General features: G+C 30.2%; 1 protein-coding gene across 4 annotated transcripts in view; it reads right to left on the reverse strand.

The window, feature by feature from the left end:
• Positions 1-537: 537 nt before the first annotated feature.
• LOC103576358 (homeotic protein distal-less) overlaps positions 538-25,449 on the reverse strand; it is a 46,189-nt gene continuing 21,277 nt past the window's right edge. For 3 of the 4 annotated variants that reach the window (XM_014444170.2, XM_008556538.3, XM_014444171.2), the window contains exons 3-5: positions 4,742-4,892; positions 3,862-4,177; positions 538-3,729 (exon numbers count right to left, since the gene is read on the reverse strand). In XM_014444170.2, the coding sequence (XP_014299656.1) occupies positions 3,711-3,729; positions 3,862-4,177; positions 4,742-4,892 (486 nt within the window). In that variant the 3' untranslated portion in view covers positions 538-3,710. Of the gene's footprint in view, positions 3,730-3,852; positions 4,178-4,741; positions 4,893-25,449 lie in introns of all 4 variants that reach the window. The other variant, XM_053738674.1, reaches the window with a different exon arrangement.

Raw genomic sequence — 25,449 nt, forward strand, 5'->3', positions numbered from 1 at the left:
TAAGTTGACCACGCAGCGTACTTTTCAAAATTTTTGATTCTATTATTTTAATATCAATTTTTTTTTTATAAGGAACCGGAAGTCAACACTTGGGGTAAAATGACCCATTAAAAAAATTATTTTTTTAACCATTGTACAAAAAAAATTTACTAAAAATTTTAGCGCAGCTTGAGCTGAAAAATTTCAAATTTCCAAGTCTGAGGTAAAATGGGCCACCCACGTGTCTACATGGGGCAAATTGACCACCTGGCGTCCGGCTCAAATTTTTTTTCTTTTTTAATTTTAATTTTTTTTTAAATAAAAAACCGCAAGTCAAGGGGTAAAATGAGCCATCAAAAAAATTATGTTTTTACTCGTATTAAAAAAAAAAAATTTATTAAAAATTTCAGCTGAAGACTTTCTCGAAAATTTCTTCTCTGCCCCTAGATAAAAAAAAATAAATAACAAGGGTAGAAAAAAAAGTCAGATAATTAAATTGAATTAATTAGTTATTATTCATATTATTTGTTTTTTTTTTTTTATACAATAGTAATTATAATTAAGGTATTTAGTTTTTATCATTTTTCATTTTAAATTTATAATTTATAATATATTTATTAGCTACAGGACTTGGAGAGGATTAAGGACGAGGATGGGAGTTTATTTCAGGGACGAGGACATGACTCTAATTTAGTTTTACATATAATATAATAGACAACTTTTGTTATATGTATACACTTAACTCGGTTTATATAAATAACCATCGCTTCGCAAGCACACAGTATCTTTACCTTTATTTATATTTATATTTATATTCATATTTATATCAATATAATTAATTAATCAATAATAACTTAACTGTAACCACTTAGCTGTTATATAAATTCATAATGTTATTTTATAATTTTATTTCTTTACAATCTTACATCACAAAATTTTTTTTTATTTTTTAATTATTTATATTAATAAACTTTTATATTTTACACAGATTCACTTACGACAGATAACAAAATAAACTGGGGAAAAGGTATCAGGGATCGAGGTGGGAGAGGGTCGGATCCAAATCACCTGCAACCTTATTTACAATTTTTTTTTTTTTTTTAATATTATTTTAATTAGTATTCAAATTCAATGTTTATAAGATCGACGCAAGTTATTCTAGAAATAAATTTCTACATGCTGATCTTGCAAGTTCGTTTTTTTTTATAATCGGGATCTGAATATTTCAGATCTGAGATCTTATCAAATTCACATAGATCTATGTTTTTTACTGACATTTACAGATCTATGGAAATTTACATAGATCTCAATTTTTTTTTCTGTATCGAAAAAAAAATAATTCAGATCTGAGATCTATTTTTTTTCAAACTGTAGATCTTAATCGATATCAGTAGATCTAATGAAATTTATATAGATCTCCTTAGATCTTAATTTTTTTTACAACCGGTTGAAAATAATTCAGATCTGAGTTATGATCAGATCTGGAAAACTTCATGTGTTTCTTATCATCTCATGATATCAATATATCTACTCAGATCTATATAGATCTTAGATCTCAAATTTCTTTTGATAACCGATAGAAAATAATTTAGATCTAATGAGATCTGATAAGATCTTAAAAACATGTGTTTCTTAATATCTCATGATATCAATATATCTACTCAGATCTATATATATCTTAGATCTCAAATTTCTTTTAATAACTGATAGAAAATAATTTAGATCTAATGAGATCTGACAAGATCTTAAAAACATGTGTTTCTTAAGATCTCTTGATATCAATAGATCTACTCAAATTTATATAGATCTTAGATCTTGAATTTTTTTAACAACCGGTAGAAAATAATTCAGATCTAAAAAGATCTGATCAGATCTTAAAAATTCCATTTCTTCTTAACGTAACGTCTCTTGATATCAATAGATCTACTGAAATGTATATAGATCTCCTTAGATCTTAATTATTTTTACTCTTTACCATGCGAATTATTTTTTTTACTATTTTTATAAATATATGAGGATCCTAGACTAATATATATACATATATGTATATATATTATCGACAGTCCGCTGACTAAAAAAGGGGAAACGTTTACTCGGGAACAGAAGGCGTAAACGATTGTTAAAGGGCGCAAGGAAATAAGCGGCGCAAAATATAATATATATATATATACGCTCTCGTTACATATTATAATGTATTCCTTCCTTTCATACGTTTATAGTTTATACTTAATGTTACAATGTTACAACCGGCTTTATCGTTACTCATATTTTTCTTTTTCTTTTTTTTTTATCTTCGAATTGATATTTTGCGCAATCGAATTCGTGCTTCCAATTTTTTCAAACCTTATCATCATCATCATTATTATTATTATTACTAAATTTGCTTCTTTGTATTCGGTGTTATATTTTCATGGAACTATAGCTTTGCTAATCGATAAGAGTCAAAATAATAATAAGAATAATAATTATAGTTGAACGGCTTGGATAAGATAAAAAAAGTGTATTTTGTATTGTCTTTGTATCGATGCTTTGAATCAACAACCGGGAAATTTTGAAATTTTTAAAATTTATCAGAACGCAATTTTAAAAAAAATTTGAATTTAAATGGCCCGCGATTTGGTCGGAAAAAAATTTTATTTAAAATTTTGTTGAATTTTCGTACCGTGACTCGTTACTTGTAACTTGTAAGTACGGTACCACGAGTACCGCAAATCGTAGGCCACGCGCTCCTTGCGGTTATCGTTAGTTGGTTATGATACACAAGAAAAAACTCTAAATTGCACTGAGGGACAAACTTTTACGACAACTTGACCGCAATTCACGATTCCACGGTTCGTTGTCGTCAAAACCCGCGACTTAGTCAATTTCCTCGTTATTTTTTCCACTCATTACCCCAGTGCAGGACACTTCTATTAAGGAATAACCAAAAGAAAGTCCCGTAAAAATAAAAAAAAAAAAACTCAACATTTTTTTTTATTCAAACAAAAATTCATTTCATCATGCGGAAAGACAGACCAATGGCAATAATTAAATATATATATCACGATTGCTCATAATTTTTTTTTAAATTGCAATTGCTCATTACCTCAAAAATAATTAATTCAAGTGTCGCCTCAAGCGGTTTAAATTTAAATTTTACGAAATACTGATGCCGTCACCGCGAGTTTCCGCGACTCAGTTTGTGCAATCTTTCGTTTAAATTCAATTTTTTATGAAAAAAAAAAAAAAAACAAATAAACTGAGCAGAGTAAAATACTAGAGTAGTCGCGAGTAAGTCCTCAATGTAAATATTGTGTAAAAATTAAAAACATTGTCGTTTGCTACTCCAGTCTGGCCACTAGATGAAACAGAAGCAGAGACCGTAATCTAGCTAGATTAATACCCTGGAGTGTTGCGAGAGACTCGGAAGATGTCGAGTAGGTCAAATTGCCCAACTTTACATTAGTGGATTTATTTTTGTTTATAATTAAATTTATAAATTACTTTATCGTTATTATTTCCGCGTTGACATGTCAATCAATAAATTAATTAATTTATTTATTTATTTATTTACATGTGATGGTCGAGCGCTCGGCACCATTTCGTCGACGGCTTACGTCTTTCCAAACGTTTCGCACCTTTCTATGATTTTTTTTTTAGGGCAGCGGGATCTGCAAGGACCTCAGGTCTCACGGGCTGGATGTTCAAGTCCTTGGTTAATTATTTGGACTCTATAGTTCCCATTGTCTTCGTTACACTGCAGGCCAGACCCTGGAATAAAAAAAAAAATGTTTATTAATTTTAGAAATCTAAATTTCATTTTTTTTATTAGGGGGTGGACTGAAGGAAAAAAAATTCAAGTTGGGGGGGAGTAAAAAAAAATGGCAAATTTACCGTACTCACGTGAGTAATGCAGCAGGGTTGGGGTCAGTTTGGTACCACGAATACTGAGGCATGTATCCTCCATGATGAGGTGGGGGCGGTGGCGGGGGTGGATGGTGCCCAGGCGTGTGAGGGTGATGGTGAGTGTGTGGCGGAGCGTGGGAGTGCGGATGGTGTTTCATCTCTGTGGCCCAGGCTGACGCTGGCGGGCTCTCGTTGTGCTGAGGCGACATTTCGCTTCCGGGTGATGAACTCCCCGGGGTGTTCTCGCCTCCCCCTGGTCCTATTCCGCCCAGGTAACCTGTCGTTGGACTTCCGGACACTGAACTACCTCCACCTGAAACATTATCATTTATTTTTTTATAGAAAATCTCATGAGTTTCCACGAAAATTCAAATCTCAAAATTTTTTATGTCGAAACTATCAGGTGATCCTGAAGTTAGCAGACAATTACAAATTTTTTTATTTTTTTTTTTTAACAATTAAATTTGAAGAAAAAAAAAACTAAAAATATGCACATGTAAAAAATTTAAAAAACTATATGTGCAATTTTTTCAAATATTTTTTTTTTTATTATTTATTGCTTTGAAAATAAATCCAAAAATTATTAGACGTCAGTTGACTTCAGCATTATAGCTACCAGACAGTTGTCAATTTTTAAATTTTTTTTTCAACCATCATTTATAAGAAAAAAAAATAAATAAAAAAATGCATGTGTAGAAAATTAAAAAAACTTCAAGTGCATTTTTTCAAATATTTTTTTTTTTCTCAAATTCATTACTTTTAAAAATATCAGAAAATTATGAGATTTCGCATGGAGAAAAAAATTGAACTGAGGTTTTAAAATTTCTTATTAACGGTACTGGTGATAAATGAATTTCCATTTGTTAATAAAACTCACCGCCTTGCATAAGACCTCCAGGTTGTCCAGGTTGAGGTGATGGACCACCAGCCAAGAGATTGCCATGCTGTCCAGGCCCGCCGCCGCCCTGCTGCGCAGCCTTCATCATCTTCTTGTACTTACTCCTCCTGTTTTGGAACCAGATTTTCACCTGCAACATCAAAAATAACTTTCATCAGTCACCAACTTCATTTAAAACTTCTTCCTCTCCCTCTTCTTCCCTAACCCATCCTCTCCCATGGAACAAACTTAAATATTTTAATTTCGTAACCAGGACAATCTTCAATAGTCACGTATCACTACGGAACGTGATCACAAGAATCATCTGCGCGTATTGCACATTACTTTTTTTTTTTTAAATATTTTACTAACATTTCCTTGCTTACATAACTCATAGGTACACGTACTTCGAGATGATCCTCATCATCATCATCATCATTATCATTGAGAAAAAAAAATTCATAAAATCTTCAAGATTTAATTTCATAAAATAAAATTACATAATTCAAAGTTTTATAATTTTTTCAGTGAATTAAATTCTCTTGACAGTAATCTTAATTTTATATTTTAACATTACGACTGTAGTCGTAATTTCAATTAACTAAAAAATCATATCTGATTGCCCGCGGTCCTGAAATTAAATCGAGTTCATTAATACCATAAAGATAAAATATCATTTGTTCTGCTGATGTCTTTAACTATTTTTTTTTTTTTTTTTTTTTTTTTTTTTTTTTTTTTCTAATATATTTTTTATTTATTAAGAGCAATAATATGTATGTACATATATTTAAGCCAAGTGGACATGAGGCTGTAAGAGAGAGAGTGAGAATGGATAAAAAGGAAAAGGGGAAGGGAATCCACGCGCGGCGTGCCGGCGCGAATAAATCTCTTTCTAATTGCTGGATGAAAAAGCGCGAGGTTGCACGGTGGATGGCGCCCGACAAAGGACGCTAAAACTAACCAGTACATTTTATTTTATAATACTTAACTTATTTACTTTTATACTGGTTTAGTCATTTTTTATTCACCGATTTATGGCTCTGTCTCATATTTTTATGTCTAATAAGTATTTTTAAACGTATTAACCAGTTGAACCGTCGAGCTTAGATTTATTGGGATAAAAATACAATTCAAGATTTATTTTGGCAGTTTTATTTGCTTTTTGTTTCAATAAACTACCAATTATCATTATTTTTTTTTTAATTTGGAAATTGACTATTGGGGTTTTGAAATTTGTTGATATCTTAGTGATTATTTGAGATAATGAGACTTTATGGGGGGTCATTGGAAAGTAAATTTAATGACCTACATTTTTTGTAGAAGTAAAAAATCTCGTAGGATTCATATTTTCGAATATATTGAAGTTTTAAGCTTCAGAAAAAATAATTATATACTTCAAAAAATTTCCAAATTACTTAAATGGCTGTAACTTCTAAAAAATCGGACTTACGACATTTTATAAAGATACAAAAGTTGTAGGAAACTAAATTTTCTACAACATTGGTCCTGTTATAAAATATCCTAGGATCGATATTTGAAAAGATATTCAAGTTTTTAGCTTTAGAAAAAATAATTATATATGTTTCCAAAAATTTCCAAATTATTCAGATGGCTGTAACTTTTTAAAAATGACTTCCACGAGATTTTATAAAGAGACAAAAGTTGTAGGAAATTAAATTTCCTACAAAATTGGTCCTCTTGCAAAATATCCTAGAACCAATATTTTAGAAAATATATCCATCTAAAGTATCCGGAAATAAAAAACCACATGTACAAATTAAAAAAAAAAGTTTTTAAAGTTTAATTGTTAATTATTAAAATATATAAATATAAAGCCGCGAGGTAGTTCGGTAGTTATAATATTTCTTTAGTGATAAAAAAAATTTGATAGCTATAAAAATGTCTAGAACAGACATTAAAGTGAAGTAATAAATATAATTTAACAAAATTGATGAGACGTTTAAAAATTAACCTGCTCGCTACTGGCTACTGAGGAATTCCTAATACCTAATGCCTGTAATTTTTTTTTTTTTCAGTTATAAACTTTTGTTTTTGATTAGCGTTTTTTACAGCCAGTTGACCTGTCACGTGTATTTTTAGTTTTTACATGTGTGCTGGCTGTGTGTTGAGTGCATAGCAGACTAGCAAGTCTCGAGGCTATAAGAGGGTTTTATCGACATTCGACAGCCATACCGGTGGTTGATGCTTCAGCTAACTAAGCAGTCGAGAATATTATATGACATGAACTACAAGCACCTTCAACCCTTTCTTTATTCTCTCAGCTCAAAGACATTTATAACACACTGACATTTGTTCGCCGTTTAATCGAAAATATCAAAGACTGGCACTCGTGTGTGCTAATTAAAAGACATTTATATGTATATACTTGTATCTTTGATAATAAAATAAAAGTAAATATTTAAATACAAGATTTACAAGAACTTTGTAAAGAATTTTGAATTTAATTATTCACCAATAAGATTTATTTTATGAACTCAAATAAACAAAAATTTAAACTAAACAAATTAAATCACGATAAAAATTTTTTCAATTTTTTTAAAAATGCAAATTTTATCAAAAAAATAAAAATATTCAAATTTTGGACTTTTTGATAATTTTAAAATGAAGAAAAAAAATTTACATAGACAGAACTAATTTTTGATTTTTTTTTTTTATAAATAAATTACAAAAAAAAAAAAACTAAAAAAATGCATGTGTGGAGAATTTAAAAAACTATAAGTGCAATTTTTCAAAATATTTTTTTAAAAATAATATATCATTTAAAAACAATTTCAAAAATTATTAAACGTCGGCTAACTTAAGATTTTCCATTTAAATATTACAAGACTAATCTCTTTGTGATCTAATTATAAGTAAACTATATAAATTTAAAAATAAAACATTCAACAGAATAATTAATGAAAAAAAATGTAATTAATGATCATTAAATAATTTAAAATTGCCATGAATTAAATAAAAGTCGACCTTAAAAATGTAAAATCAGTGAGAAATTAAAAATAATTGTAGACATTAAAAGATTATGCGACACTTGTGTATTAAATTAAAGCATAATATATTATATATATATATATATATATAATATAATAAGCAATCTAGTCAATTAGTTATCTTGATGATAATAATTAAACATAATTTGAGAATAAGCAGTCGATTAAGTTGTTATTTATTATAAAATGGGTTTTGTCGGAACATAAATTAAAAGGACAACAATAATTTAGCAGGATAATAAGATACTGGAAAGTAATGAAAGTGGAAGTAAATAATAATATTATTTTTATTATTATATATGTATACATATATATAATGATAATAATGACGATAAGGATAAGGATTTAAAAGCCACCAATTTGAGTGGTATTATGTGTCGCTTTAACAACTTGATATAATGTATCTAATGACTATAATAGCAGGGATTTATTAATAATGCAATTGCATCGTGTAATAGTATATCAAGAGCACGAGCTGGTGGTTAAATCAATTCATGTCCACATGTCAGCTAAAAACTCTCAGCCCGCCGTCTGTCTTCCTGATTTAAATATACCCCTTGTCTGTCTACTCTTCGAATTCTATTTCGATCGATAAATTATTATCTTATCATAAATATCAACCAGAAAAGTATACATATATATGGGCATGCAGGAAACCATATAGGAATCCCTGATAGCCAAGTTGGCGAGAAACTGACGAGAAACTTGCAGCCGCAACTGGACATCAAGTTGGCTGCCAACAGTTGGTACCTTCAATAATTGATAGACATTTTCTGAGGAAGTTGGTGGGAAAAGTTGTAAATCCAAAAAGTTGACGGTCACTTTCTGAGAAAGTTGGCGGTAACTTGTAGCCAAAAGTTGCAAAAGCTGAAGTTGTCGATAGCTTGTCGTCAAGTTGGTCGGAAATTAATGAATGACCATTTTTTTCACGATTAACTCGTGTTATCAAGGATGTTATGCAAAGCCTCTTAGACTTTTTTTATCGACATTAAGATAAAAGAAATTGGGTGAGGGTAAGGAAGAAATTTTTTTTATCTATGGCTGCTGGAAAAATTTAGAAAAATAATTGAGAGCCCGAACTGGGAATCGAACCCGAGGCTGTTCGATTACGCGCCGAGTGCTGTGACAGTCAAGCCAGAGTCTATGCCGAAATTTAAAAGTTATAAAAGGGGTTAGTAGATATTATATACAGATATATAAATATAATGTGTCTAAATGCAGTAAATTGGAATACAATTTTTTTACGTGTAGGGTAACATTATTGAAAATATAATAAATGATGTGATCTTATCTATTTATGTAAAGTAAAATGGGATGCTAAAAATATTTAGATTTTTTCTAATGGATTTTAAATAAATTTTAGATGATAGTAATTATAGAATGATTTCTTTTTTTTTAATTTCATAGCTAATGATATTTTTGCGCGAAATTATATAAATTTCTTATATTTTTTACTGGAACCTATCTTATTATTTTACTGTCCATTTTACCTGACGTAAATCTGCTTCATATTTTTTTATAAAAAAAAATATTTCAATAGATATAATTATATGTGACTGTTATTATATTTATTTTTGTAAGGTATACGAGGGTGGAAAATATAAAAATTAAAATAGAAAGGGTGAGTACTGTAAACAAATATTTACTGAGGGTTTGTACTAGGGGATTTTTTCTACGCTCAGTAAACTATCCGACACCCACTGAGTGTTTTGACATTTCTTACCACTGTCTAAATCATTTTTTTTTTTTTTTAATTTTTATTCCAACAAAAAAATTAAAATTTTTTCAAATAAAAAAAAAATTTTTTTCTGTCAATAAAAATTTTCTTTATTTTTATTATTATCTGATGCTGAGTAATAAAAACGCGTCATTTTGTGATGTCACAGTGACTAGACGTAACATTATGTTGATGGTGGTTTGATAAAAAAAAAAAAATATCTCGTATTTTTCCTACTTATTTATAAATTTTTAATTTATTATAATTTTGTTATTAGTCATTTTTATTACCTCCACATATTTATTTACTTAATTTTTTTTTTTTTCAAAAAAACTTTTGCGTAGGAATCCGCTGTTTTTAATTACACGCAACTCACGTAAACTTAAAAAAAAAATTAAGTTTAAAGATATTTAAAAATAAAAAAAAAAAAACAATATAATGGTATAGGCGCTGTAACACTCGGAGTATTTCTTTTGTGTCCAACATTGGCATTCGTTATTTTATTTTATATTTTTTTTGTCCATATTCATAACGCACGACATGGAGGAGAGTTGCGTAACACCCCTAACGTCACTCCCATGTCTCGTCAACCTTCTCGTAATTTTATTTTGTTTTTTCACTCTACTCCGTCATATTATTTCGTTTTTTATACCTACATATTATGAGTATATATTTGTTATATTTCTGTGTACTGTCGAGTATGTCAACCCAGTGGTTGTCATCTGCGTTAATCCTCAGATAATTAACTTAATATTCATCAATAAATTATTGTTATCATTATTTTACATCCACATTTCATTTTAAAACCTTCAATTTTCATGTCAAATATTTTTATGATCCACCTGGTTATTCCGCGCTCATAAATTATTAATTAAGATATTTTAATCACGTTTTTTTTTTCAATTTTAATTGAAACATTATTCTGGTATTAAAAAAAAAATTTACTGCAGACAAAGAAAATTTAATTAATAAGATTTTCTCTCAAGATCGTAGGTCCATTTTACCCACTTTTGACCTAAGGCTGTCTTGTGGATAATTTTGAGCGGGCAAAGTTAAAAGAATGTACAAAAATTATAATTTTGTCGGTTATCATTGAAAATGGGGGATGTTTTTACAAAGAAATGAAATTCGTTGGATATTAATTTCATCGAAAAATTTATAAGATGATTTTGATCTACTAAATTTATGAGAATTTGTACAATAAGTCATTTTGAGAGCTACCATTAAAATTTGGAAATAAATATCGATAATAGAAATGAATTTTTTGGATATTAATTTCATCGAAAATTTTTATGAGATAATTTTGAATGACGAAATTTATGAGAATCTATATAAGAAGTCATTTTGAAAACTCCTATTCAAATTTGAAAATAAATATCGACGATTGAATCGAATTTGTTGTATATTAATTTCATCGAAAATTAATAAAATGATTTTGATCTACTAAATTTATGAGAATTTATATAAAAAGTAATTTTGAGAGCTACCATTAAAATTTGGAAATAAATATCGATAATAGAAATGAATTTTTTGGATATTAATTTCATCGAAAATTAATAAAATGATTTTGATCTACTAAATTTATGAGAATATATATAAGAAGTCATTTTGAAAACTCCTATTCAAATTTGAAAATAAATATCGACGATAGAATCGAATTTGTTGTATATTAATTTCATCAAAAATTGATGTATGATAATTTTGATCTACTAAATTTATGCGAATTTATATAAAAAATAATTTTGAAAGCTATCATACGAATTTGAAAATAAATATCGACGATAGAATTGATTTTATTGAATATTAATTTCATCGACGGACCAAAGTATGAAAATATTCAGAATTACCGCATAAAATTATACTTGTGCAGTTAATATCAACTATTAATAATAAAACTACCGCTAATTCTTCACAAAATATCCAAATCGCGGCTATAAAAAATTAGACATCGCAGCTGCGCTTCAGTGAATTATTTTTAGGCCACCGTACTTAATCAACGGAACTTAATTAAAAAAAAAACTAGCAAAATAGTAATTTGTCTTACAAAGTAGCATACACAGAAGGAAAGACAAACTTGGAGCAATTGGAAGGTGGGTACCTTAGTCACGGTTAGCAAGCATCATCATCATCACGATGGTTTGTCGGACAATCTACGGTGGACAGGACTCGAAGAGCAAGCGGAGACAGGGAAGACTACATAGTAAAGTGGGGGTTTATTTCTTGGTACGGCAGTCCACACACACATATACGGGCTTAAAACTCACCTCTGCTATTTTAATATATATCTATATCTATACTACACAAGTAGAGGACAAATGCACCAGCAAGAGAGTAAGGAACGTCCTCATACATATATATAAATGTATATATATATGTATATGTGTGTAGTTGTATGAAGTAGCATAACAACGAGTAGAAGAGAACGCGACAGTGCCAGGCCGCTCCGCGGAATAGAGAGGTACGAGCGGGGCAGAGAGAATGTCGTAGCGTGTTCATCGAGGTGTAGTTCCTCGTCCCCTGGATAGGACTTATGTAGCTTATGTATATATGTATATACTTGTATAGCATATATATATAGAGGTTTGGTATTGGTGAGCTGCAGCGTGGTCAGCAATGTCCCACAAATGTAAACCACGCTTGCGTTATTCGCCGGTAAATTGCGCCTCCACCGAGGCGGAGACGTTACGTTGTGGTTGTCGTTGGACGTTTCTATGACTATACTACCGTCTCGAACTCATCCTTCATCCTCGTGAAAAATACGACGTGTAATGACGTTACACCGGCACGACGTACTGGAGTTTTAGATAGATAGACGTGACGTTCGCGTTTTCCGGCACATCCGCTCTCATTTCTCGTCCACTTCCCGTGACGTGAGTTGGATTTTTTTTTTTTATATACTTGAAAGTTGCTGCAATTTATTTTTTATTTTTCGAAATTATTATTTAACTTTTTTTTAACAGTTATTTTATTTATAATGAAAATTGTGGCGGAAAAAAATTTGAGCTTTTGGAAAATTATAAACGGAGCGCTGTAACTTTCTAAGGATTGGTTGTACGTGATTTTACAATCAGAGGAAATTTGTAGGAAATTACCTTCCCAATAATTTTGATTCTTATAAAAAATATGTTAGGATCGGTAGTTTAGAAGATACAGCCATTTGAAGTCTTGTAAAAAGTATATATATTTTTTCCCAAACATTCCCAAATTTTTCAAAGCGCCGTAACTCTTAAAGAAATGATCCCACGTGATTTTTGTATCAGACAAAAGTTGTAGGAAATTAAATTTCCTACAAGTTTGGTCCTGACAAAAAATATCCTAAGTCTGATATTTTACAAGATAACGCAGCATTAGTGTTAATAATGAAGTATTCATTCTCAAATCATTATGACTCATTTTAAATTCGCTTTAATTCCTAATAAAATAATTGATAGCATTATCTCATTGAACAAATCTAAACACGATTAAAAACTTAATCTACAGACTCGTCACGTCAGTGTTTTTATTCGCGCGTTAATAAGGCGTGAACCTCCTGGGGTCACTGGGAATCAACCGGCTGTATGCTGGTACACTGCATACTACTTAAGTGGGTTAAGGTTATGACATATATATATCACCTTATTAAAGTATCAGTCATCCGACTATTTAATCGATTGTAAAATTCAATTTAGCTCAATTGCCCGCAAACAAATGCTACATTTAAATTAATATTCCTTTCGTTGTTATTATTATCGTCTTATTGTATTGTATTCTATTATATTAGAAGATAAAGATCAAACACAATAAGATTGAGATATAACTAGTGCTACGTCATTAATTTACTTTACCCTGCGATAAATGTCGATAGCCCTTTTGCAAAAAATAAATAAAAACCCACGTGCTTTAGCCTTTCAGTCTTTCAATCCCGCGACTTGCTGTTACTTCAATTTCACATTTATCACGAAATGTCGAGTGAAGAACTGAGTTTTCATACGACATGTGTACTAACTCATGTGGCAGTAACATTTATATATATGTAATATATATATATATATATATATATAAAGAGACTTTTACGGAAATTGAGAACCTGGGAGTTGTAACCGAGGTTTTATTTTTCTAAGATTTTTATTTTATTATTTATATACATTTTTTTTATATAAATATGTGCAATGTTTATGTAGACTTGTACACACGTGTTGAGACAAAAGAACATTTTTCAGAGACTCCAAGCATGACGGAAATTCTCACATTGTAAAAGCAACTTGACATTAAAATCGTTGATGCCGATATGAGAAATATTATTATTTTTATTATATTTTTTTTTTATTGTTGTGATATTTAAAATGACCTCGGCGATATAATTATGAAATAATAGTTGACATAAAGATAGGCAATTTTTATTTTTACTATTATTATTATTGTTATTATTATTTATTAGGTGTCGAGATATTTAGATGCGTCAGATTTTAATCTACCCAACAAATAGCCGTGGAAAAATTAAAAAAAATTTATTTTCAATCTCCAAGTATCTATTTGCCACATCTATGACCATAAAACTCATAAATAATTCCTAGATTTTTTTTTTTAAATTTGAGCTCAGGCTCAATTACCAAAATATCAAAATTTTTGTTTAAAGCCCAAAAGGTATAAAAAAAAATTTTTCTACCCTATTTTCCATAACTTTTTCCACAAGCTCATACTTTCAGCTAAAATTTTCTTTTTTTTAAATTTTTTTACGTCAATTCCTTCTCATTTTTCCAGGCGTCCAAAAATTTTCAAATTTTTCTCCCCACTCATTTTCAATTTTTTTCTTTAAAAAAATATATATGTATATGTATATATAGATATGAATGCATCTTAAACTACAGATTCAAACCTCCAACAAAAGAATTGTTCATCATGCCCCGAGTTAACAGACATTGAAAAAAAAAATTACCACGAAAATGAAAAAATCAGCATGAAAATAAAAAAGTAATTTATGAATATTTAGCTATTTATTCACCTGTTAAATAAACTACAGTGAACTAATTTGTAGAAATATTTATGTATGCAAATGAGTAAGGAAAAAAATTTAAAAAAAAAAAAGTCCTTATGCAAAAGAGTAATGAATAATTTGGATAAGTAAATTCACGGCCACGGTCTTGTTACTATTACACTCGCCCATCGTTACGTTACTATCGTCCTTCGCATTTTTGCCAGGATAAAGGATAAAATTAACGCGGGATAGTTGACGTATGTGAGTGCAGTACAAAAATAAAAAAAAATAAAATGTTTAAGATATAATACAAGAATTCATGAAGATAGTACTGTAATGTAAGCAAAGGCAAGGTATATACATATATATATATATATATATATATATATATATATATATATATAATGTAACGTATATATAAGAGAGGGCAGGGCAGGTTCGGTCACCGGAACGGACGTTCTTTCTTCCGACGAATTTAAACGTTACGGTCCTGTGATCCTGGCAGTCTCACGACCACGTGATTTCGTCCAGGAAATGCATCCAACTCCTGCACCCCAGCGGTACCTTCTCTCGCGCGGAATGTCCCGAAGTATTTCTATTCTTCTTTTGTTTTTATTTTTTATTTTTTTTTTTTACATTAGATAAATATTTTTACAATGACATTAAACTTACTGTTATTTCCATACTAACCACAGTTCAGGGTACTTGTCTCGATAAATTACTGGGTAATTTTACGCTTTTACTTTACCACTATTCAATAGTCGATAAATTCTTGCATCGAAGTATTAAACATTTAATTGCCGGAAAATAATTGCGGTCATATTCGTTTTTATTGACAATTTTGATTCCCCCCCCCCTTATTTTTATTTTATCTATTCTCTACCAGGGGAGGGGAGGGGGTGAAAATAGGGTGGCCCTAAAATTTTATAAAAAAAAATGCGTGACTAGAAGATAGTTACGGACTTATGAGCGACAATGTTGTGCCTTATCTATTTCAAACATCTTCCAACTCTTCCATACATATATACATATATATATATATATATAGATGTTAGATATAGTAAGTAAATGTGTTGAATGTGCGAGAAAAATAATAAACATGTAAGTTAGTAAATTAACACTCGAATACTAGGATTTAGTCCCGCTTCGCGATGCATGGCGTCGACTTTTTTGCGACAAAAAAATATATAAAATAGATGTCTCATTACTGTCTGATTTAAAACCGAGCCACTTTTTTTTCAATAAACAACGCATACTAATTATTTATCGTGATAGAATGCAATTAAATGAGTAAACTTTATATAAATTTTCCGGGTTTTTTTTTTTTTTTTTTTTTTTTTTTTTTTTCATTTTTTCCAACATTTCGCAATCGAAGCTCAGTATGCACTAACTGTGCACTTGTTTAAACGCAGCTTTACGCACGCATGCTCATAAATTACCGCTCCGGAACTTGCAACGCACTGATATGATACCGGGTTCGAAACATCTTAATATTTATGGCGGGTTTTTTAAAAATTCAAATAAATTTTTTGTAGAGGAATAAAATTGTACATTTAAATATTTTAGTACTGATGTTATTTTATCTATCATCAGGCAATAAAAATTATTTCATAATAATAATACTAATAGTAATAAAAAAAATTAATTACAATTACTGATTAAAATCAATCATCAATTAAAAATTATAAATAAAACGTCAATTATTATTTATAAAGTAATCATGACATTCCATCGGTATTCATTAAATATATATATATATATATTATTAGATTTATAATGTTAATTGAAATAAAGATATTTTGTAGTGACAAAATGTCATTTTGTATGCAATTAAATATAATCAAGTGCCATGTTTAGATATCAATTTGAATAAATTAGCGCGCGTACTGTGAAAGTCTCATTAAATTTATTTACATTTTAAAAATTTTTTTTTCTTTTGTAGAGGTCGAATCACATTGTACAGCAGTTTCCACGGTTTTATCAGATCGATGGGCGGAGTAGTTTGAGATGAAATTTGAGTTATCTGGGTGACGAGTAAAAAATAGCGTTGAGTAGGGACAAGATTTTTGCCTTAATTTTGAAATGAATGATTAAAATGATATTAAGGCGAAAATATTGGTGTTATCAGAAAAATTTTCAAACAAAAGTTGTAGGAAATTTAATTTTCTAAAAAAAATGTCTCTTATGATTTTTTCAAACGTCCAATAATTTCACCGTAATTCAAAAATTAAGATTCATAATGATTGATTCAAATTTTTGATAATTACCAAAATCTTAATTTTGAAATTATGGCTTTCTTATTAGTCCTATGAAAAAATTATAAGAGACATTTTTTTTAAAGAATTAAATTTTGAACAACTTTTATTTGAAAAATTTTTTGATACGACTAATATTTTCACCGTAATTCAAAAAATAAGATTCATAATGATTGATTCGAATTTTTGATAATTACCAAAATCTTAATTTTGAAATTATGGCTTTCTTATTAGTCCTATGAAAAAATTATAAGAGACATTTTTTTTATAAAATTAAATTTTAAACAACTTTTATTGCAAAAATTTTTTTATACGACCAATATTTTTGCCATAATATCAAAAATTTGACTCAATGAATTACTAATTATTATTTTTAAATTAAAGCAAAAATCCTGGCCCTAGTTATTAGTTTTTGCCACTAAACAGCATTGCATTTTGTAGTATTTGAGATTCGTTCGACACATTGGGCTGTGTGTGTCTCAGTTTACTCGTATGGAATGGAGACCGAGTGAGGAGGCTATAGGCTATTGTATTGCATTGTTTCGTGTTTAGCGGCAAGGTGAAATTATGTAATGAGGAGTAGATTGTATCACGAGTTAAGATCGTCGTCATGTAAAGCCTTTGTATTTGCTATACAACCGTGTTTTAATGTTTATTGTCAAGACATTATTTTTTTAAAAATTATTTACTACACTGTAAAAAGAACGGTGTTCAAAATTGACTCGATATAACACCGCGCGGTTAAATTGGTGTAAAAAAAAAATAATTTTATGCTCACCAAATCACCAATAATTTAATTTATTAGATATGAAAAAAAGTCTATTTGGGATATAAATTAAAAATGATAATTTATTGAGCCGAGTAAAAAAAAAGCGTAGATCAACGGTCGCCAGGCGCTCCTGGGAAACAGTTAATAGGACGAATTACACTAATAAAAGGTAACAACGTCAGCCGTTTTCACGGTAGAATAATAATGGGGCAACGCGTCGGCGCACTCTGGGGACCCCCATTTAAATATTTCCCTAATGCCGAGCCCCCGAAACCCGGACATGCGCGCGCTTTTTAATACGCATCGACGCGTCTTTCTGCGTACCGGGTACACGTACGCTCAACGGCTGTCGTTTCACCCGAACCGTCGATTCCTCGCCCAAAATTATGTCCGTCATAAATATTTATTTCGGCGGCATTTATAAAACATCCCAATATCAATAAATGGATAAATATTCAAAATATTATAATTACGATAGTAATAACAAGTAGAAATAAAATATATAACATATCAGTCAAGCAATATCTAGCGCACTTGTCAATATCGAGATAATTACAAACAGGTAATACCGGAATCGCTACCTTTTTCGAGCTGCGATAACAATTGATAGTGTCCTCGATGACCAAGTTCCCCAGTACTATTATTTTTTTTTATCATTCATTTTTACTATCGGCCATATTTTTTTTTTATCGATTTATATATATGTTAATAACTTATTTAATATTTTTATTCGACTGCTAAATAATAAAGTCAAAAGTCATATATCGATTCGTCACTTCAGTTGAACCAAACGATAAAAAAATATCGGACGCGACTCAGAATTTTTTTTTTATTTTTTTTTTCAAATTTAGTGAAAGCTTTTTTTTTTTTTTAAACATAAAATTCCAGAGAATATTTTTATTAAAAACTTTATATCTTTTTTACTTAAAAAAAAAAATTTTAACTGCGTGATAAAAATTCTTCCGCAATACAATAATTTTCTAGACTCAACTCTAAAATATAAAAGCGCGCTCATATTCTTTAGAACCATAAAATTTCCCTCATAACTCAACCGCGAGACTGTAAACGTCAACAGAAATTTTCATACGAATGACTTTGAGGATCCCAAGCTGTTATATTCCCGCGTTAAAACTCATCCTTGCCCATAACTCGTCTTCTGAAACCGAGGAAACAGCCGCGATTTCGCTCGGGTATTTTTCTACTGCCCGACCGTTAAAGCCGTTTCCACTTGCTCGATACTCTTCCCTCATATATTTTTTTCCCCTTTTCTTGCATCCCGTCTTCACTTTTTTACTCCACAAATTGCACAATTTTCTTCTTTCACTATTTGCAAATTTTTTACTCTAGTTTTTTTTAAAAAAAAACTCAGCCAACACGAGTGTTTTTTTTTAAGCTTTTTCAAAGCAAATAAAATAAATCGATCCATCAATCACCAGCAAGTGACCCAAATAATTTCATAAACTTCCTCTTATTAATCATAAAAAAAAAAAAAAAAAAAAATATTATTAACGCAGTAATTAAAATAATTTTTTAGCAAGTGATGAATGGTAGCTGGGAGCAAGCGATTCATGTTTTCCTGTCTGCAAGTACTGTCAGTGGGATAAAAATGATGAGGTTGTGGTGGATGAAGATGAAGAGAAGAGAAGAAAAGAGAAAATAAGCCTGGTATTGATGCATAAAACGTGCATATTTACTAAGCCTGTTTTCACGGATGTGAACACCCGGTATGCAACCGCGGGAGGAAGCTAATGCCGATCGAGTACGGGCGGACTTCAGCCGCAGATATGGAGCCGGCATTTATTTATTTTCCCTGGACTTGAGGATGGATGGAAACTTGTTTACTTCTACTACATGATGCACTTGAGGGATGCCTACGCACTTACACTTTTTTTTTAATGAAAAAAAAAATTACGGGATGTAAAGTCGCTCTGGATCTTGTAATTTAATTTTAGTTTTTTTTTTTTTTTTAATGCATATTTATTATTTATATATTATTATGATTGAGGTAATTTTATTGACAATGAGAGAAATAAAGAGAAATTTAAAAGTGTGTATGCTAATAAACTGAGTATCGACACGACACGAGGAGTCACGCGAGCCGCGGTCGAGTCGCGGATCTGTTTATAGTTTCTAATAAACTTTTTGCTGAAGTCTTGAAGACTAAAATTATTTTATTTTTTTGGATGGTCTAGGCCTTGTTTGTTTGGGCTCGATTGCTATTTGATACGATTTATTTTTTTTTTAGTGTGTGATGTACAAATGATTGGTATACCTATAGGTTTGTAAGCTTACTTCCTGATATGCTGGAATGATACTCAAACAGGTTGATATATAATATATATATGTATATATGTTGTGTGGTGCTATCAGTGTGTGGTATCTTATTCATTTGAGTCATTTGAGACCGGTATTTAGGGTAGTCCCAATCCCAAAGGCGCCGTATAAACGACTGCCGGCATTTAACGAAATCACCCATTAGCATAATTTACGTGAGCCACTTGACTTAGTGCTATTATGTCGGGACATAATAGATATATATGTTTATGTTTGTATTTATATTTATATATACGGATACGGAGGATATTAAGTTTGTTTTTAATAGTTTGTTGTACAATTACTCGATGACAGGTTTTTTTTTGCTCATGAATTATTCATTTGTGAAGTAGAAATTTAATAGGGAATTGACTGTTTTTTATTATTGATGATATCGCAGTGATCATTTAGGATAAATAGACGTTTGAGGGGGTCATTGGAAAGGAAATTTGATTCTCTGCAACTTTTGTCATAAGATAAAATATTGTCCGAGTCATATTTTCAAAGATATCGCAGTTTGAAGTCTTAGAAAAATATATATATTGTGTCAAAAATTATCAAACTGCTTAAACGGCTGTAACTTTTGAACGGAGGGTCTGAGGTTAATTTTTGATTGGACAGAAATTGTAGCAAATTAAATTTCCTACAATTTTGGTTTGAGTAAAAAATACTCTAGGATCAATAGTTTACAAGATACAGCCGTTTGAAGATTCATAATCATGTGTATACTTTTCCAAAAATTAACCAACTCATTAAAAGCGCTCTAACTTTCAAATTATGGATCCCACGAAATTTTTTAATCAAACAAAAATTATAGGGAATCAAATTTCCTTTCCAATGACCACCCACAACGTCCAAATATCTAATTTATTCAAGCCATTACTCCAAAAGTTATGAAACTCAATTTTCAAAAATAGTTCGAAGTCGAAAAAAAAATGTTTTCTATAAAAATATAATTATTGTCAGCACATTGGCTTATTTAAAAAAAAAAAAGTATGCTCTCATTGTCATGACATTGCACTAGACAACATTATTTTCTCTCCTTACAACATAAATGTTTTTTTTCCCATATATAAATATATTTCTTTTCATTTCCTTATTTTTGTTTCTTTTCGACTGCAGGTGCCCGCACATTTCGCCAACGACTGTCATAAGAATACCTTCAGGCATCAAAAAATAATAATAATAATAAAAAGTCAGTATAAAAAGAAATAATGTCGGTTGCGTGTCACTAAAGTAGAGGACGTGCACGCATTGCACGTCCACGAGACTTTGACTTTACCTACATTGCATACACTATCTCCATACATCCACATTTATATAAATATGTACATATAAATATATAAACTTGCATTGCCGATGATTCACGATCCACACGTCTAACAATGATCTACTGCGATCTATTATAAAAACATTCCGCTTCCACGTGACTCAATACATCACATTAACTTCACTTATTGTCCCACATAAATTTAACTCTGCTAAAATGTTTCACCAGTACCAGTACCAGTACCGTCTACATACTCATATAAATAACACCAATATTTATTTTATAATTTTTGTTTAATACTTTGAGAACCACTGCAGGATGAAGCGCAGTGGGCGTTTCAAGGTACATCCCATATACCTATGAGCATTATATACTGCTATTCACATTTCATGTTTAGGAACACTCGTGAAAGAAAAAGACAAGCTTATATATATGAGAAAAATATATATGTACACATTTTTTTTTTTTTTTTTGTTTCTTTAGATGAAATGTTGGCACGCGGACTTTCCTTGTAAGACGATACTAATTTTTTTTTTAATTTTTTTCAAAAAAATTTGAAATTTTAATTGAAGTAAAAAATTTTTAGTTTATTGTAAATTAAAATGTGATTTTTTTTTTGTGATGTTGATTTCTTTTTTTTAAAATTCGATGGATTAGATATTTAGATTTAAAACCTGAGGTAAAATAATTTGAATTACTAGTAAGCGCGTTTAGAGCGATTGCAAGTAGAATAATCGATACGGGCACCTCGACCTGGCGAACGAGTCCAGCGAAAAAAGGTAATCGTATAACTGGTTTGTGAAACTCTCAGAGAATAAGAAAGAATTGTTTTATTTGGGACCGATGGTTGTTCTGATGATAATAAAAATACAATTAAATTTAGTGACCGGGCCAATAGTTGAGTCAAGTCCCGAAATGAAACTCGCGCCTTATTTTTCATCCCTGACCCACCGCTTTCTTATTCTCTTTATTGTGGAAACAAAGGCAATGTACATATATATTCATATATATATATATATATATATATATATATATATATATATATATATATATATAAATGTGCACATGGTTAACGATAATTGTATAACCCAGAGCCGAGCACGTGATTCTGTCATTAAGATCTAAGCAAAATAATTCATCACCTTGATATTAAATCTTAAATTATTTATTTGTTTATTTATAAATAAACAGATGATTAGAAAAATGATTAAAATCACATGTGTTGAAAAATAATTAAAAAAAAAAAAATAGTGGAGAAAGAAGGTGCCGCATTTGAACAGGATTGCCGATCCGATCTTATAAATCAGTTTGCGGAGTATTTTTTTTCGAGACCCCGGTTGCCGGTTTCTCTACTGAAACCTCGTCGTTGGTATGGAATCGACGGAGGTCGGGACATAAATATTCAAGCGACAAGTTAAACTACACATGTATCCGTTCGGTCTCTACTCGGTATCGGTGTCGATGTCGATGTCGGTGTCGGTCACAACACGTCGATCTATGAGAGAGGGCTGGGGAGAGGGGGAAGGGTATGTATACTAATAGACAAGTATTCAGTTAAAATGTACATGTTACGGAATAGCAGGCAAGATTGTAACGCTGCAAGAGTAAGTAGTCAAAGTAGACAAGTTGGCTTTTGGAATTAAAAGGGAGCTCATGGATGATCGTCTATCTGTGACATGAGGCCTAATCTAAATATATGTATAAAATGGTTTGATTTTTTTAGTGGTATTGTTATATTTTTTTGTTTTTGACGATATCTTGTGAAATAATGGTTCTAGGCTATTTTTTATAAAGACATAAATTGTAGGAAATTAAATTTTCTATAACTTTTGTCTGATTGTAAATTAACGTAGGATGAGTTTTTGAAAAGTTACAGCCGCCAAAAGTTTTTGGAAGTTTTGGAAAATAGTATAATTTTATTTCAAAGGTTTAAAACCGCGATATCTTTTGAAATATCGATTCTAGGCTGTTTTTTATAAGGACAAAAATTGTAGAAAATTCAATTTTCTGTAACTTTTGTCTGATTGTAAATGAACGTGGGATGAGTTTTTAAAAAGTTACAACCGCCAGAAGATTTTGGAAAAATGTCTAATTATATTTCCAAGGTTCAAAACCGCGATATCTTTGAAACTATGGGTCCTACGAATTTTTTTACTCATACCAAAAACCTGAGAAATTAAATTTCCTATCCAATGACCTCCTTTAACATTAATTTATCACAAAAAAACCACAGAATCTGATGAAATAATTTAAAACTTAAATAATTTACGCGCGAAAAACCGATTTAGTTTTATTACTTTATTTAAATTCGTATCTTTTAATTGTCTATTTATTATTTTTTTATTACCCGATCAAGAGATACATGCTTTCATTCAGTTTACGGATTTTTAAAGTGTAGTTAAAACTTTATCTGATGCTTTTAAAACGGTAATTGTTTTTTTTTTATTTACGATCGATTTAAACCGCTTCAACTTAAAGCTTCAATTTAAAATCTATTTTCTCTTTAAATAATTAATTATCATTAAAATATTAATTTACACTCGTCATACCCATTAATAAATCCAAAAAAATCTATCCACATTATATAATTAAAAAAAAAAAAAAAAAAAAAAAAAAAAAAAAAAGAAATAGCAAAAACCGTAAAATCTGGTTTTGAAAAAACAAAACTCAAATAAATAAATAAAATAATAATAAGAATAATAAGTAAAGTTAAGTCTTAAAAAAAAAAATTGAACCCGTCCGCCGAGTGAAGAAGCGTCGATCGATTAATCGTCGCGATAGAGCACGGTTTAATTAGCCCGGAGCGATTTATGCAGCCAGAATGTAGAATGCCGCCACGAAAATTTCTTATTGCTCTTGTATACTCATACTTATTCTTCCTCCGCCAATGCTTTTACTTATACACATATATACTACCGCGAATGCTAGCGGCTCAATACCACCCCCCAGTCGATTATTTTCTCGCGTTCAAATAAATGATAAATAACCAAAGATAAATAATAATTGACGTAAGAATAAATCATACATTTACCGCAATCATGGTAACGCGTACATAAATAATAATAATAATAACAACTAAAAAATATATAAAAGTACTCATTTTTGTTAGTTTATAAATTACGTATTAAACAAGAGTAATTTCTCATAAATTATCACGTCAAGATTGACGGAGAAAATAGTCATGCTGACGGATTACATTAAATTATGTAATCTATAGAATGTAATTACTAGATTGATTTCTCGTTGATCGACAAGTTTTAACTTCCCTGACATTAAATTAATTACAATAAAAAAAATGTCGTGTAAATAAATAAAGCGGGACTTTATATATTTAAAGCGAAATAAACGAATTGTATTTTTTATAACGTGGAAGTAAAGGGTATTGAAGTTTTAGTTGGCAAAGTATAGAGCCGTATGAGTAAGTATGGTTAAGTATGCAAGTGGAGGTGGTGTATGACAGTAGTCACGTGCAAGTACACGGCCTGTTACCCTGTACTGAGTACCGCAAGTCAAGTCCGGGAAGGGAATTACGTAAGCGCATCTACATCTACATCTACTAGGTTATTGCTGGTATGGAGTTTTGCTCATACTCCGCCTCTTGATCTATCCTTTCTGTCCTTTCCTCTTACATTATATTATATCCATACATATATATATATACATATATGTCATGTGTGTGTGCAAGTATAGCTCGTTGCGGTATAGCTTTTACGTTTCCTCCGCGAATCTACGGAGTGAGTCGCGCGCACATGGGGATTGCGATTGCGTAAGGCGGAGTCTTAAATGTCCATATTTATTTTTTTAAAAATCAAAAGCTTCATTAATAAATTTGAATAATAAATCAGTTTAATTTTTTTGCAATAAATTAATAATTTAAAAAAAAAAAAAAAATTAATTATTGCCGTAAATATTTAATTTGAAATTTCTATTAATTTACTGAATGAAAAAAGTTTTAATTGATTAAAAAAAAAAACTAGTAATGAGATTTAAAATAGATTATATGAATAAATATATTTAAAAAAATATGGTTGCGTGACTGCATTACAAGACTGAAGAATCATCAGTCGTTATAGTATGCTATAGCTACAGGTGGTTTTCTTATTCAGCTCTTACATCTATACCCGGTTGTCTCGCGGCTCGTCAGTCCATCGACGTTTCATTTCTCATGTCTCACTTTTAATTTTAATTCCCCCTAAAAAAAGGGGGACTCTTCCCACCCTTGTATACAATATTTAGAATCCTCCTATTCGTTTCTCTATATCTATACTTGCCGACTCTCACCCCATGGCGAAACCGCACACACTCCTTTATTTTTCTATTTCACCCCAGACCATAACAGTTGCGATTCCCATTACTCATAGAAACTTGTGGTCATCTTTCAACTCGGTCTCCACATGCGACCGAGGGTTCCGTAATTATCTA

The sequence above is a fragment of the Microplitis demolitor genome, chromosome 4 (assembly GCF_026212275.2).
Source record: "Microplitis demolitor isolate Queensland-Clemson2020A chromosome 4, iyMicDemo2.1a, whole genome shotgun sequence".
In the NCBI taxonomy this organism is placed as follows: domain Eukaryota; kingdom Metazoa; phylum Arthropoda; class Insecta; order Hymenoptera; family Braconidae; genus Microplitis; species Microplitis demolitor.